We start from the raw sequence: 16,934 nt of genomic DNA, 5'->3' as shown, positions 1-16,934 counted from the left end.
TAAACTTCCTGAGCCCCTACGTCTTGCCCCATCCTTGGCCACCTTTAAATCTAGACTGAAAGCCCACCTCTTTAACATTGCTTTTGACTCGTAACCACTTGTAACCACTCGCCTCCACCTACCCTCCTCTCTTCCTTCCCGTTCACATTAATTGATTTGATTTGCTTACTTTATTTATGTATTTATTTTATTTTTTTTGTCTATTAGATTGTAAGCTCTTTGAGCAGGGACTGTCTTTCTTCTATGTTTGTGCAGCGCTGTGTACGCCTTGTAGCGCTATAGAAATGCTAAATAGTAGTAGTAATAGTAGTGATGGTAATGAAAATGGTGTGCTCTACAATATTGGCACCTGCGAATGCTCTGTTTTCAGCGTATGCTTGCTGCAGACTGCCAAGGTGGAGAGAAGCATTTTCCCACCAGCTTAGATATTTTTTGGGGGGGAGGGGAGAACACTTGGTGCCCACCCACTTCTTGCCTAGGCCCACCCAAAATCTGCTGTCTGGCTACGCCCCTGGTCACACATACAAATAAATGAGCTGTTTACCCCTGGGGGTGATCTTATAATTGATGGCGCCATAAGTAGAGATTAGATAAAGCACACAATTAGATATGCATGAGGTCGATGTTCAGCTAGTGGCACTCAGAGTTTTGCTGACCGCTACCAGTGTTATACTCAGAAATTCAATGCTGGGCCATGTTCAGGCTCCAGCACTGAATTTCCGGGTTTGTGGAACTGGCTAAAACAAAACCAGTTAAGTGTGATATTCAACAACCATCTACGAAGAACACCATAGAGATATCGTAGGACTGATTTTTATGTGGTCTTATTTATGCAGTTACTTTGGCTGGTTAAGTGCTAAATATCAGCACTTAATTGGCCAACTACTGACTCCACTCCTGGAATTCCCCCAAAACATTGGTTTTGAATTCGATACAAACTGGACATTTTCAGTGGCACTAACCAGTTAAGTAAAATAGAGGTGCATTTTCAAAGCACTTGGACTTACAAAGTTGTATAGTGAAATGAGCACCATAGTAACATACTAGATGATGGCAGATACCCATCCAGTCTGCCCAACAAGATAAACCAGTGGCGTACTGAGGGTGGGACAGTGGGGGCACGCTGCAAGGGGGTGCAGGGAGCAGCTGCTTGGCTGTCGGCTCTGTCTGTTCCCTGCTTCCTCTCATGTTATTTCCTGTTCTGGGGCCGACAGCCGCACAACTGCTCCAAGCACCACCAGGAGGTAAAAGCAATTGCCGGGGGGGGGGGGGGGGGGGGTACACAGCGGCAATCCGCCCCGGGTGGCAGACAGCCTAGGGATGACACTGAGATAAACTCATGGGATAATGTATACTTGATCTTGATTTGTCCTTGCTGTTTTCAGGGCACAGAACGTAGAAGTCTGCCCTGCACTGGTCTTGTTCTCCAACTTCTGAAGTTGCCATCGAAGTGCCACTGAAATGAGCAGTTAGGCCCGACCATAGGAGATGACTTTGTGGGTGCTGTGGGTGCTTGAGCACCCCCAGTATTGAGAAAAATCCTTATATGTGTCCAAGGAGGGGTTATTTCCATTGGGTTTAGCACCCCCAATAATTTTCAAAAGTTGGCTCCTATGGCCCCGACCAAGCAATTTAACTGGCCATTTATTAAAATATCACCTAAGGAAGTACCTATGTTCAGGCTTAAGTAGGTACCTCCATATAAAATCATCCTCTTGGCATCAACTTAAAACATGGTTCTTCGGCAAGCAGATTGGAGCAATCTGAAAATGTGGCTCGGCAATCAGCACATTTACAAATTAGGAGAGTTTAGTCACACCACAATTTATGGAAAAGTACTTGAACAGATTAGGTGATGAGAGCATAGAAGCCCACTCTATCATTTGATTTTAATACTTTATATATCACTTAACACAAAAGTATTAAAGGATTTACAAAACAAAGGGGGGAAATACAGCATACAATTAATGTCATGTAAAATAAAAGAAATCAATAGAAGTCATAATACAAAATAGAAATAAAATTAACTAAGACAATCAAATCAATCCCCCCAAATAAAATTTAACTAAAAAGAAATCATACTAGCCAATTTTCAAAACTTTGTTAGTCTTCAAGCTTTGCAAAAACTAAAATAATTGGAGATGGTACACAATTCAATCTATAAACTATTCCATGGAACAGAGAAAGAAATCATTTCTAATCTATTCCAAAACTTTGTTGAAAAGGCCAAGTTTTCAAGGCTTTGTGAAAACTAAGATAGCTAGAAATGTTTTGCAATTCAATCAGCAAGATGTTCCACAAAACAGAGCCAGCAGAACAAAATAACTCCTTTTTTTTAGTGGTGGTTAGCTTTACAACAGTCAATGACGGGAACTTCAATAAAAATTGCTGAGAAGAGCACCAAGCTCTCAAAGGAACATACTCTTCCTATTTATCCGAAAGATACATCGATACTTGCAAATGAAAAGCCTTATAGACAAAACATCACAATTTAAGGGAGGAAAGTTATCAAGCTGCGTTAGGGACTTATACTAAAAAGTGGCCTGTGCTATTTTTAGCACTTGGGTTTCCTGCAGGCTGATGAGGCCTTTAGGAGCTCTTTTCCAAAGCAGTGGGAAGCCCAACATGGGCTTACTACTCGCTAAAAGGGAAGTACTGCCGGGCTACCGCAGCAGCCCATTGGTAGTTCCCACCCCCCAGTGCGCACCATTTCCAGCGCTACAAAATTTTTTTTAAATATTTTTATTTTTGTAGCACCGGTGTGTTCCTGGTGGTAATCGGGCAGTGCCGTGGGCTGCCCAGTTACTGCCGGGGTAGCGCAGGAGCCCTTACCAACACCTCAATGGGTGGTGGTAAGTGCTGCCACCCAAAATGGATGCACAGCAAGTGCTTCACTTGCTGCACGCCCATTCTTTTTTTAACTTGCCTTTTTACCTGCTGTGGTAAAAGGGGGCCTCAGCACACATCAAAAACATACGCCGATGCCTGCACAGGCCCACTTTTGCTGCAGGTTCATAAAAGGATCCCTTAGCATGGCAGTAAAATGGCCACAGTTCCTTTTTTTCTATTCATGTCCACATGCTAATTTCCCAATTACTACGTGACCATTAGCATGTGAGCCCTTACCACTGGGCTCTGCCATAACTTCGCACTAATTGGGTAAATGTGCAGCAGTTTACCCAAACTACCCGATTAGCGCAAGGCATGCTTACTCTCTGCCTCCATATTGTAAGGTCTTGTAAGGTCTCCACCACCAGGAGACTCTTGGAAAAGTCTCCTGCACCGGGAGACTCTTGAGTCCCTCGGCCCTTTAGCTGAGCTGTGTGCTGTAATCCACTGTTAAAGAACACACGGCAATCCACAAGGTCAGATCATTATACTTTATTGTAATCACTTCATGGACTACTTTATCTAAGTTTGCAATTGTAAGAAATGGTTATAATTGCCAGTGGGTGCTGAGCACCCCAATAATATGCAAGCTCCTTCATTGCATCCAGGGAGAATCTGACAGCATTACCTATAAGTGTACCTAGAAATTTTGTTTAATTCTTTTGTATGTGTGTGTATGTATTCTTTCCTATGCATTGTTGTAGTTCTTTTCATTTTTATTTTGATTAGGATGTAAACCGCTTTGCTCTGCTTGACAATTAAAGCAGTATAGAAAGTTTGGAATAAATAAATAATTTGCATTGTGTTTGGCACTCCCAATTATTTTGAAATATTGGTGCTTATGACATTTGAGAGGAATAGGCTTTTTGTAATTTATGACAATTCAAGGTGTAAAATCTGACTAGTGTTTCTACGTGTGCTTGCCCTAGTACTAAGGCCAATGTAAAATGACTACTTAAATGAACTTTTATCGGATGTTTCTATGGGGCCCTATTAGATACAGAAATTAATGTGTGGTAAGTACAAAGCCTGGTCACTAACCCCTGGATTCTATACAGTGCGTAGCGTTCTGCGCCGAAATCCAGGCATATTCTATAAAAGCGTGCACAGCTTAATTGGCTTAACAAGCCAATCAGCATTGTTAACAGCACTTAACAAGCAATAATGGCTCTAATTGGCAATAATTAGAATTTACACACACAACTCCCTTACCCTGCTGTTTACTCAGCCGCATGGCAATGCCGACACGGCCTATTCAAAATGAATGGGCTGTGTCAGCATTAGCGCACTGCAGCTGCTAATGCGGCTTAGTAAACAGGGGGGTAAGTGCAGGGGGGTAAATGTATTCTGTAAAGCACTGTGCCTAAATTTTAATGTACACAGGCAACAAGGGACATGGTTATGGGCGGGGAGATGGGCGTTTCGTGGTTGTTCCAATATTTACGTGCACTGTTATAGAATATGGCCCTCTGCGCCTAAATCTACGCTCCAGGAATTACGCAACATTTTCATTGGTGTAAATGGAGGTGCGTAGTTTTAGTCGCTAGGATACCAACTAAGCATATATACCGCATCTAAATCTAGGTGCCGCTTATAGAATACGCTGAGGTGGAAATGTTTTCCATGTGGATTTTTCAGGTGCTGTATATAGAATCTGGCCCTAAATGCTGAGACCATTCCCCACAGGGTCCCATGCAGCTACTGCACAGAAAAGGTCTGTACTGCATGCTAAGTGTATTCGCTGTTAGCATGGATGCACTTGCCACCTCCTGTTTAGATGTGGTGGAACTTCATTCCATGCCATTTCCCAGGAAACTGAGCTCTGCAAATATCAATTTCATACATATGTACTTATCCGGACAAAAGAGGACTATTTTTAAGGCCTAAGATTTATGCAGGTACAGTATATGCTGATTTTAAGCACATAATTAGTCTGAATGTCAATATCAATGCACCTAATCATCTTAAAATAAAACAAGATCTTATGAAATCAAAGCAATACTAAATAACACCACCAAAGTACAAAAAATTTTAGAATAGTTTTACAGCTATATGGTGACTGGTATAACATCCTTCATCCTCTCTCCCAAAATTGTGTGTTATTCCCTTAACAGAGGATACTAACTATCTCCTTTTAAACTAGCTGGAAAAAAAGAATCACTGTCCTAAAAGTTAACCATATCTAGTTAATATTAGCCAGTGATTTTCAACACCACTGCTTTAACCAGTTAAGTCTTTTGAATTTCCAGTTAAAGATACAATATAATCTTAATGATAAATATATGATATCTGTTCTGGACATCGATCTCTTGATGCTTAAAAGCTGAGTTAGCAGGATAATCCCAAATCTTCTTAGAATCCAGGTTAAAGTTTAAGGTTAAAGATCAACTTGGAAATCATAGGAATCATGATCCACAATGATACAATGCCCATCTAACTGTTTTTAAAAAATATTTTATATATGTAAAAGCTCTGTTTTTTTTAAATTTTGTACTTGTAACTTTTGCAGACTGACCAGAAAGAGCGATACTCTCAAGTACGAATCATGATGTATGAGCTGATGGAAAGGAGATCTCAGCTGTTGTCTGGAACTCTTCCCAAAGATGAGCTCATGGAACTCAAACATGAGGTTGCTGCCAAGATAGACTACGGGAACAAGTAAGAGAGAAAAAATGCATGAGAAAGAAAGGGTTAATGCTGGAGAAACACATTGAGGAAGGTTTGGAATGAGAATGTGGTAGGAAGAGAGAAAGAAACCATGAGAGTGAGAATATGTGAACAAGAAACTGAGGGGTATGTTTACTATGGTGCGTTAGAGTTTTTAACGCACCTATAAAGTTAAGGCACGTTAAATGCTAACATGTCAATACATTCTTATAGGCGCATTAGGGTTTGACGTGCATTAGCATTTAAAACATGTTAAAAATGCTACTTCGCCTATGGTGCACCTTTGTAAACACAGGCGTGAATGAGAAAGAGCATTTGAAAGATGAGAGATGCTAAAGGAAAAATTTAACTTGAGGAAGAGAGGAAACTGGAAAGAGAGAAGGAGGTAATGAAAGAGCAACACATGAAAGAGAGAAAAAGTGAATGCTAGCAACAGAGGGAGATAAAATGGCAAAAGAAGTAAACGACTGGAAGTGAAAAATTAGTGAACTGAGTAAATGAAAATTAAAGTGTATGGTTAAGATACACAGACAAAGAAAATAAAAAGTACTTTTGCCTGTTCCCACTTTTGCTTTCCGCCTGCTGATTTATGTACCGGTCCTCATGTTCTAATCATGTTCTTTCTCCTGAATCAGGCACAAGGACAAATGCTTCTGTTGGCACTCAGTTTCATTAATTGATGATCATGAATTATTAACAAAACATTAATTGGCTCAGCAAGCTCCTGATAGAATTAAGTGTTTGTCATGAATAATTAGGAAATCACCATGCATGAGCCTGGCAACTTTCACAAGTCACTTTTTTGTAGGAATCCCCTAAAGACTCAAAGGCGCTGTTGGTAGGAATCATAAAATTAACTTGCCCATTTATAAAAGTAAAAAGCTGGAGAAAGAAAATGCTGCAGGTGAACTTCCTTCCCCAGCTTCCCTCAGACACAGCTGTGCCGAATAAACTTAAGCCATGTCTTCTGCTGCTGTTGTCAATCTAGTACTGGCACCCTCGCATGGGTCTGCCCATATTCTAAATATGTATGCAGAAGCTCCTAGGATAAAAGCCTTGATAGTTGAGGGAGAGACAGAGAAAGAACAAGATTGCCCGATGGCTGTTCCATACATAAATTGAAGCATAAGGGAATAAAGCACCTAGCAAACATCATACGGAGAGATGGAACTTAAACCTAGGAATACTTCTTATTGATGCTACTGTGTTTCAGTCAGATGACTGAACCTCCTCCCAACAATAAAAACACGCTCAATAGTTCTGTTTTCTACAACATTATCAGTGTAACAAGATGAATTGCATGGTTACAATGACTTGACCCTCTTCACCTCTGCTACCACAAAAAGAACAAGGTAGTTAAGAAACTTGCTTCAGGGTAACATTAGTGAGAGCAGGCATAGGGTTGGGACAAGAGAGTGCTACTGTGCTATCCAAGCAGGATATTGGAGTTAGAGTTATATGTACAAGCTCCTATGTCTTTGCTGGTGGGTTGCAGTTTTTCAGCTCTTGTTCTCGTAACTCTCTTTCCCCATAAACACAATGTCAGAATAGGAGAGAAAATCTCACAAACGCACCCTTTTTTAAACTGGTGTAACTCACAGTCTGTTATTTATTTATCGCAAAACTTTGGGGCTCTATTATTAACATGCAGTGTGATTTGCACTTACCGCATGTTAACAGCAAAAATTAACATGTAGTAAGTGCAAAGGCTATGCGGTAAATTTGTCCAGCACCTGCCCTGCATTGACCACACGAGGAAGAGAGTTAGTGTATTATATGCAGCAGCAAATAGCAGGGGGTACTTGTGCTATCTGCCACTGCATGTAACATGCTGGATCCCCACAGAAACATCTATATATATAAAAGGCAACCCCAACGTTCTGAAGCCTCCATGGAAGTTGAGGCGCCCAAGATATCCGGTGTGCCCTGTAGTGTCTGCACCGCCCTCGCGTCAAAACGTCATGACGCGTCAAAACGTCATGACGTCGAGGGCGGAGCTATTGACACTCGAGGGCCGAAACGGCCCACAGCGAACAAGGCAAGTAGCTTCGAGGGACGGAGGGAGGGGGCCCCTTGCTAGCGCCCGTTTCATTCCGCTCAGAAACGGGCATTTTTTCCTAGTAAATAAATAAAAGAAAGAACAGCCACAGTGGAGCAATCCCTAAAAATCTCTTCCCTCTAGATGTCCCACTCCCATACGCCAATCTCCCCCCCCCCAGTCTGATTATCCCAGATGTCCCCATCCCAAAATTTGTTCCCTCCTTGGATTTCTAAATCCTACTCTCTAAGGTCAAATTCCCGCTCCTTGGCCATCATTATCTCTTACCAGAACATGACCCCCTCCCTAAGCCAACACTCTGAGACTTACCCAGGGGTCACCAATGGTGGGCCCAGGCCAGATTGATTTCTCTCTGCTCCTGTCCAAGTCAGCGCTGGAATCCCAAATGGTGCCGATGACCCCTAATGACAGTTTCAGTGCTAGTGCTAGGTGGCATCAATAAGAGAAATCTTCATATATGGAAGGAAACTCCCTAGTAGTAGTTCTGTTACCAGGCCTGTATTCCTCACATTGAATGGTTCACTCATATAAAAAATATCTCCTGTTGCTAGGGCAAGTAATTACAGTTGGGTCACAAATTTGTAAAGAAAAGAAAGTTAGCTATCTGCGGTGCATAGTACTGACAATGCAGATAACTGCAAAACAAGAGTGATATTCCCTGATAGTATTTCCTTTAAAGCAAACACTCAAATATCAGACTCCCATTGCATCACTAATACCGATTTTACAATAAAAGATGCAAAAATATGATTTAGAGATGAAGATAAACTAAGAACAAGATGAAAATATGACACAATATAAATCATAATTGTAAAAAAAATGTCTGATTTATTCTTTTAACTATTATGAATAGATTGATGTTACATCTGAATTGTAAGCAAAATATGATGCACATTTGGGGACCTATGCAATAATGGATATGAGCTAATGCTTATGTGCTAAGCTAATCAATGTGTGCTATATGTTCCTTTTCCTCTTTCTCTTCCCCTATCTTTGTAATTGTAATTTTTCCCAGTTCATTGTAAACCGCTCTGAGGCTGCTTTCAGTGGCAAAAAGCGGGATATAAATGTGCTAAATAAATAAATAAATATTCAGCCTGCAGCAGTCTGCATTTTTGAAAGCGCTGACCATTACAGGCTGAGTTAGGCTTGAATATTCAGTGCTAGGCCCAATCCTGGTACAGCACTGAAGATCTGGTACTTTTGCATCCATTGGAAGTTATCTGGGTCCAGCCAATATTCAGTTCTGGTATCTAGATAACTGTCCGGGCAAGGTAAGTCTACTTTTTGTACAGTCCTACTTGCCCAGATCATTATCCATGTCAGGGGTGAACCAACAGTGATTGGGGCCTCTGGACAGTAAAAATAATTGCCCCCCCCAGGCTACTGCCTACTGCCCCACCACCCTTTCCCACACATTACAGCCCCTCACCATAATTGCTGCCCCCTCTCACACACTACAGACCCTCTTGCCGCAGTTGCTGCCCTCTTCCTACACTCTACAGACCTCTGTCTGAGCCAAAGTGGGTCCTACCTTGAAGGGCCCTGGTGGTCTAGTGACTTCTTTGGGGGCAGGAAAGAATCCCACTCTTTCCTGACTGCTGTTGCTACTGTGCCCGGGGTCAGTGTTGCCATGTTTTCAAAATGGCTGCCAAGACTTTCTGTGGCAGTTTTGTTGGTCTTGGCAGTCTCGGCAGCCATTTTGAAAACACAGCGGTGTGCATCAAGCAGAGTAGCGGTAGTAGGCAGGAAACTGCCCGATTGCCCGAATGGTTAGTCTGCCTCTGATCCATGTACTGGCACTGAATATCGGCAGTGCCTGAATAATTTTCTGGTCCACACCAGGAACATATGTCACGCAAAGTGAGTTCAAAGATTGAACAAAAAATAGATTCAAAAACTTTATTATTTGATTGATATGCCACCCATGGTAATCTGACCATTCAACCCTTCTACTTAAGAGTTATCACTGGCTGTCAATGGAATTTTGAGTAAAATTCAAGATTTTACTTCTCACTTTTCATGCTTTTCAAATAGGAGCTCCCGTAAATCTCTCTTCCCTGACTATTCCTTACACCCCCGTGCACACTCTTAGATCACTCAATGATCATTGAATGGTCTTGCCTAGACCCCAGGTGGCCAAATTTGAATCCACCAGACACAGTACCTTTTATTTTACAGCCCCCACTTTGTGGAACTCTTTGCCACTATCAATACGAAGTGAGCAGTCCCTGAAGCACAATTAAAACATGGCTTTTCCATCTGGCCTACAGGATTTGAGCAGGTTTCAGGACATGCTTATCACCACCCTACATTGTCTTCTTGCTGTTAATTTGCTAATTGCTAGATGAATGTTTATCTTTCCTGTCTCTGTGACATAGTTCTTTTCATCTATGATTCCTTTTAGTCTGCATAACACTTTGACATACTTGTTAGTTAAAGTGGTATAGAAAGTCTTGAATGAATGAATGAATGAATGAATGAATAAATGAATAAATAAATATTAGTATAAAAATAAAAATCAACCAACATGTTTTGAAAAATCTTCATCAGGGGGTATGACTGCAAAACACACACACACACAAACATGTTTGTTTTATATAATTTTATGGTTTGAGATATATATATATATATATCAACATAAAATTATATAAAACAAACACGTTTTCTATAAAAATTGTATACATGCTCACTAGCTCCATATAGGTAATATATTTGGTGATAAAATGAACAACGTAAACTTGCATTTTACTTTCAAATCAATATATTATATTGACGCTGGGGAATAAACATACATATACTAATTATACAATATTAATAGTCATATACAAAAAGCTAACATCACAAAATATTCAACACAAAAATATTTTACATGCCAATTGATAACATATTAAACAAAGCTGCTCTACCATCCAACATGAAGCATAAAACACTTTGATATGGAAATCATAAAACAAAACCTAACATATAAAACCATATAAGGCAGTTTGTGCACCCAAGTATAATGAATTAAAAGGTGAAAAAAAAACCTAGTTGCTATTCATTTTATTCTTATTTATTTATTTGTATCCCACATTTTCCCACCTATTTGCAGGCTCTATCTATCTATCTATCTATCTATCTATCTATCTATCTATCTATCTATCTATCTATCTATCTATCTATCTATCTATCTATCTATACCAGACAATTTGTGATTTAACTGGGCAGGAGAGTCTCCTGCCTAGTTAAATCACTTGCTCCTGCTGAACTTCTGATATTCAGCGGCATCATGGAATATCAGCACTAACTACTCCTGCATTGTTCAGTTAGTGCTGAGACAGTCCGAGGGCTGTGCTTGGACAGAGGCTGGATGGAGCCGGTACTTGATTGGTTTGTGGTGATATTGACTCATAACAAGTTAAGTATGCTGCTAAAGTTACAACATCAAAAAGGCTGCCCTAACTTTAACCACCAAACTAACTGAACACCAGTATAAATATTGGCTGGTGCCCATTTAATTTCTGGATAGCAGCATCAAGCTTATGGGCGCCCCCTTCCTTCCCACAATCCCTCTCCCCCTTCCCTCCCAACCTTGATGTCATGAAGGCCCAACCAAGCCCCCCCTCCTCCACCCTGGGCCTACTTTGTAGAATCCTAGTGGACTATTGGGGTTCTATGGGCAAAATTGATGTGGCTTTTTTTACAAAATGGCCACTGCAAACTCTAGCAACAGTCTACCATGAGGTTGCCAATAGAGGTCATGGTGGCCATTTTGTGAAAGAGAGGGGGGTAGGAAGGGGGGGACTAGAAGTGGTGAGTGCATCTGCATCCTTTATGTGGGCCCTGGCTGCTATTTAGCCAGTGCCCTTATATGTGTCATTGTCCTAGCTGAATATTGGCTGGGACTCGCATAGGCTCCAGCAGCCAGCACAGGTATATATTAGCCCTGGCTCAGCACTGAATATCTGGGGCTAATTCTGCCCACGGTAGTCAGCATTAAAAAAAACAAACCAACAACGACACTGACTACCGTGGGCTGAATATTTACTGGCTAATGTATGATATCTAATATCTAATTATAGGACAAAAGGCATACTATTGAAAATAACTATAAATATTTCACAAACAGCTTCTTAATAACATATAATTTTATCATCATAAAAATTGCTCATGTTTTACTAAAGCTCTTATTGATCCTTGCAGTTCAGTGCTTCTACAACCAGCCATGAAATGCTGCAATTTGGATTTTTTTGAGATTTTGGATTCCGAGCACACCTTTTTCAGTAATAGTTCATACTCAAAACATAACTATATATGTATTAAAATGTCTTAATATTTATTTATTTCTGCATTTGTACCCCACATTTTCTAATAGGGAATCAGTTCAATGTGGCTTACAAGTTACTGTGGTTGTGCAAGTTACATAGTGTTGGCGCTTGTCAAGTTCAGTTCTTGTTCAAGATCCAGTTCTATCGTGTGTTGTCTTGAGTCGGTTTGTTTACGAGGGGCCACCAGAGAAGGATTGTTTGAAGAAGTGGGCTTTCTTGTGTTTTCTGAATGCCAAGTAGTTGTTCATGCACTTGAGGACCTTTGGTAATATATTCCATATTTTGGGACAGATGTATGAAATGTTGGTTGAGTAAGAGGGGCATAATTGAACGTCGCCGGCCAAATAGATCGCCGGCAATCTATGTTGGCGGCGGCGCTACAGCTGGCTGGAACCGTATTATCGAAAAAGATGGCTGGCCATCTTTTTTTTCGATAATACAGTTTAGCCCGGCCAAATGCCGTGGAGTTTGCTGAGTTTGAGATGGCCAGATTTGTTTTTCAGCGATAATGGAAAGTTATGTCGGCCATCTCAAACCCCGGCCAAATTCAAGGCATTTGGCCGTGGGAGGAGCCAGCATTTTTAGTGCACTGGCCCCCCTGACATGCCAGGACACCAACCAGCCACCCTAGGGGTCACTGCGGTGGACTTCAGAAAAGCTCCCACGTGCATAGCTCCCTTACTTTGGGAGCTGAACCCCCCCAACCCCCCCCCCCCAAAGCTACTACCCACAAATGTACTGCACCCACTAAAATTGCTGCAGGGACCTGCATACAGCCTCTAGGACTTATTGCTGCTGTATAACTTTGGCACACCAGTTCACACCTGAAGACTAATCTCTCTGAAAAAGTCCTTTCTTGAAATAAGCACATTTACTCACAGTTAACTGCAGATCAGAGGTCGTGCCCCACTGGCAAAGAGTCCCCTGGTACTAAGATTAGCAGTAGATCAGAGCTGGCACAATGGTGTATAATGCCCTCTTTCAGCACCATTCAAGGTAAGAACTATGTTCTCTAACATGGGTAACACAGGAAAGGGAACTAAAACTGGCTTACAAAAATGGCCACTACCGCATGAACTACAACAGGAAACAAAATAGGGCACAGTCTGACCCAGTTAGCAGGGGGGAAAAGCACCACGGGAGTAGAGCCCAGTACTCTACACCCACCACAATGCATTGCTAATGTGACTCTGCAGGGCACCTAACAGAAAAGGTGTCACACTCACCCGAGAGCCACATCGCAACCAGGGAAAGGCTATCGGAGGATACGACACATTCTGCTGTCAGGGAGGTGGGTACGGCATTTGAGGCTGGCATACAGGCTGGCAAAAAAGGTTTTTAGTTTTATTTTTTTAGTTTGGAAGAGGATTGGTGACCACTGGGGGAGTATGGGGAGGTCATACCTCATTCCCTCCAGTGGTCATCTGGTCAGTTGGGGCACCTTTTTGAGGCTTGGTCGTGAAAATAAAAGGACCAAGTAAAGCCGGCGAAATACTGCTTTTCCATTATCGGCGAAAGCTGGCCATCTGGTAGCCACGCCCATACCCGCCCATGTTCCGCCTTCGCTAATCTACCGACACGCCCCCTTGAACTTTCGCCGGCGAAGCGATGGGAAAGTGGCGATGCTGTCAAAAATGTCGCTTTCGATTATACCGATTTCGCAGCTTTTAAGAAATCTCCGGCCATCTCCCTATTTGTGTCGGAAGATGGCCGGCGATCACTTTCGATTATAAGCTGGTAAGAAGATTTGTATACTATTCCTTGACATTTGGGAAAGTGCAGGGTGAGATAGGTTCTAGCGCCTTTGATTGTGTTGCGTATATATAGCTCTCTTAGGTTTGTCATGTATTCTGGTGCAAGGCCAAAGATAATTTTGTAGGTGAGCGAGCATATCTTGAAGGATATTCGTGCTTTGACTGGGAGTCAATGTAGTTTTTGGAGTAGTATTCGTACACTTTCAGAATGTTTATTTTCCAAATATTAGCCTTGCTTCTGTGTTTTGTGCTGTTTGCAGTTTTTTAGTGATTGTTTCTTGTATCTGGCATAGATTCCGTTGCAGTAGTCAATAAGGGCGAGGACCATGGATTGTGCTAGTGTGCGGAATACATCCATTGGGAAGTAGTTTTTAATGCACTTCAGTTTCCACATGGAGTGGAACATTTTCTTTGTAGTGAATGATATTTGTGTCAGGGTCAGGTTGCGGTTTATGGTAACTCCTAGGATTTTTAGATTGTCAGATATAGGGAGGTATGTGTCCATGATGGAGATGTTTGAGACTGTGTTTTCTCTTTGTTCAATTTGAGTATGAATGTTGAAGTCTAGGATTCCATTAAGTTTATACTTTCTGTAATCATGGTTGTGATTTTGTGCAGGTTCTTCTTGAAAGGGATGAAGATTGATACGTTGTCAGCATATACGAGTGGATTGTATCTTTGTTTAGACAGTGTTCGGGCAAGGGAGGCCATCAGGTTGAATAATATTGGTGAGAGCGGTGAGACCTGTGGGACTCTGCATATAGCTTTCCATGTGTGGGAGAGGGCGGTATTCATCTTTACTTGGTATGTCCAATTTTGTCAGGGATTCTTTTGAGGATTTGATGGTCAAGCATGTCAAATTGTAGTAGAAGAATGTGTCTTCCATGTGCTATTTATTTTTTGAAGTTTTCTAATAGTTTGATTAGCACTGTTTTGGTGCTATGGTTGGATCTAAAGCCTGACTGAGATTCATGTAGTATGGAGAATTTGTTAGCTGGGTGGCAACTATTCCTACCATAATTTTGGTTGTCAGAGGTATGGATGCTACAGGCCTGTAGTTTGACGTGTCATTGATGTATTTTGGGGGGTATTTTGGGATTGGTGTAAGCAGGTCACAGCATCAAAAGCTTGATAGATGTTAAAACCCTTGCATATATTTAGCACTTATTAGCTGCAAAATGCACCAAATAAATCTTCCATCTTTGTGAACATTATTAAAATAGCTTTAAAATGCTCCAGCTGCAGCAAACATGCCCTAATTAAAAACAAACAAACAAAAAAAAAACCATCCAGGACATGAAACCATCAGCTTGGCCATTGGTTTGGTTTACACCAGACCCGATCTGATGGCTGAAGCTGGAGTGGCAAAGGGGAGGTATGCAATTTTTGGGGGATGGCGTTTGTTACCACTTGCCACTCTTTAGTGACACTTATGCTGTCTAACTGCTGGGCTGCCTTTTTCTTTTGCATATGGTCAGGGCCGGCTTAACAAGCGAACCGGTGAGGCACTGGCTTGGGACGAGCTGCATAAAGAGTACTAAAATGCCCTGCTGCTGATGTCATCCCATCAGGAGTCCCTGACATCACCACTTTTGGAGTCCCTGAGTCTGTCCTACCCAGTGTCTCCCCCCCCCCCCCACCAGATCCAGCATCTCCCCCTTTCACTCAACCCTCTCCCCCATCCACGGTCTGGCATCTCCCCCTAAGCCCTCCTGGTGTTCCTTAAAATGTATCTCCTGTAAAGGACACCAGTAGCAGCAGTGATTTTCATACGCAGCTTGCAGCTAGTCCTGGTATCTTCCCTCTGCTGCATCCTGCCCATTTGGAAACAGGAAGTTACATCAGAGGGGAGACTCCAAAGCCAGCTGCAGGCTGCCTATTTAAATCACAGCTGCTGCTGGCACCCCCTATAGGGGAACACATATTTTAAGGTACACTAGGGAGTGAGAGGGTTGAAGTGGGTGGGGTGGAAAAGATGATGGACTGTGGGTGCTGATGCAGATGGATGGGTTCCAGAGCAAGAATTTTGCTCAGGGCCACAACACCTTAAGCTGGCACTGCATGTGGAGGGGCATTTTCAATAGAACATCTAAATCAGAACAGGAAAGAAGATCATTTTCGAAAAAGATAGATGTCTGTCTTTTGTGTTGGAAAATGCTATGGACGTCTTGTGATTTGGACGTCCTTTCTTTTGGTCCACCTTTGAACAAAAGACGTCCAAATGCAAGCTGTCTAAAACAGAGGAGTGGCTTAATGGTTAGTGCAGAGAGCTTTGATCCTAGCAACATGGGTTCAATTCTCACTGCTGCTGCTTGTGACTTTGGGCAAATCAAATGCACAAGGGGCATTTTTGGGTATGACACTAAGTCTGAATTTTGACATTTAAACATCCAAAATCAGAACAGGAAAGGTCATTTTCTACAAAAAAAAGTCTATCTTTTCCTTTTGAAAATGCTGTTTGGAAAAATGTTTTGTGATTTGGATGTTTTATTATTTGGTCCATTTTCAAACATAAACATCCAAATGCAAAACATACAAAATGCACAAGAAAATCCACAATAAAGTGAAACCATTCACATGTTCAAGTGTGGTAAAAGCTTTGGTTGTAAAGTAAATCTCAAAGTGTATCAGAAAGTCCACACGTGAGAGAAACCATTTGCATGTACAGAGTTTGGTAAAAGCTTTGGTCAGAAGGTAAGCCTCACAATGCACCAGAGAATACACACAGGAGTGAAACTATTTACATGTCCTGACTGTGGTAAAAGCTTTGGTTGGAAAGAAAGCCTCTCATGGCATCAGAGAATCCACACAGGGATGAAACCATTTACATGCACTGAGGAGGTAAAATCTTCAGTTGCATTGGGACAGGTAATTAGGGAATGTACACTCTTGCTATGAAGTATGGAAAAATAGCACTCTAGTATTTAGATACGTGTAATGATCCATCTTAAATATTAAATAATAACACTACAATCTATACAAAACCAGAATCTTATCACATAACAAGCATGACCACCTTAAACCTTATGTCAAACAGGGTCTCTCTATAGTTGATGACCTAATGAACATTGTAATCCAATTCATTACTCAAGAACCTTCATGCAATACCATAATGTATTCTTCTTTACCATGTATGTATGCACACGGTATATAAATATACCATGATCTGTACCATATATGTTATGTTCCATGCATGTTATCATGTATGTATGCACCTTAACGCAATACCATTTGTAACTGTACCCGGAAATGGCA

General features: G+C 41.5%; 1 protein-coding gene across 1 annotated transcript in view; it reads left to right on the top strand.

Annotated features, from left to right (window-relative positions):
- The window catches only part of LOC115461208 (dedicator of cytokinesis protein 2-like), a 1,592,043-nt gene that overhangs the window by 146,253 nt on the left and 1,428,856 nt on the right, over nt 1-16,934 (top strand). The window contains 1 exon segment of the mRNA XM_030190877.1: nt 5,399-5,547. Coding sequence (XP_030046737.1) covers nt 5,399-5,547 — 149 coding nt within the window.

This window comes from Microcaecilia unicolor, chromosome 2, assembly GCF_901765095.1.
Source record: "Microcaecilia unicolor chromosome 2, aMicUni1.1, whole genome shotgun sequence".
In the NCBI taxonomy this organism is placed as follows: Eukaryota; Metazoa; Chordata; class Amphibia; order Gymnophiona; family Siphonopidae; genus Microcaecilia; species Microcaecilia unicolor.
The sequence above is the reverse complement of the archived record's forward strand: the minus strand, read 5'-3'. Positions and strand labels throughout refer to the sequence as shown.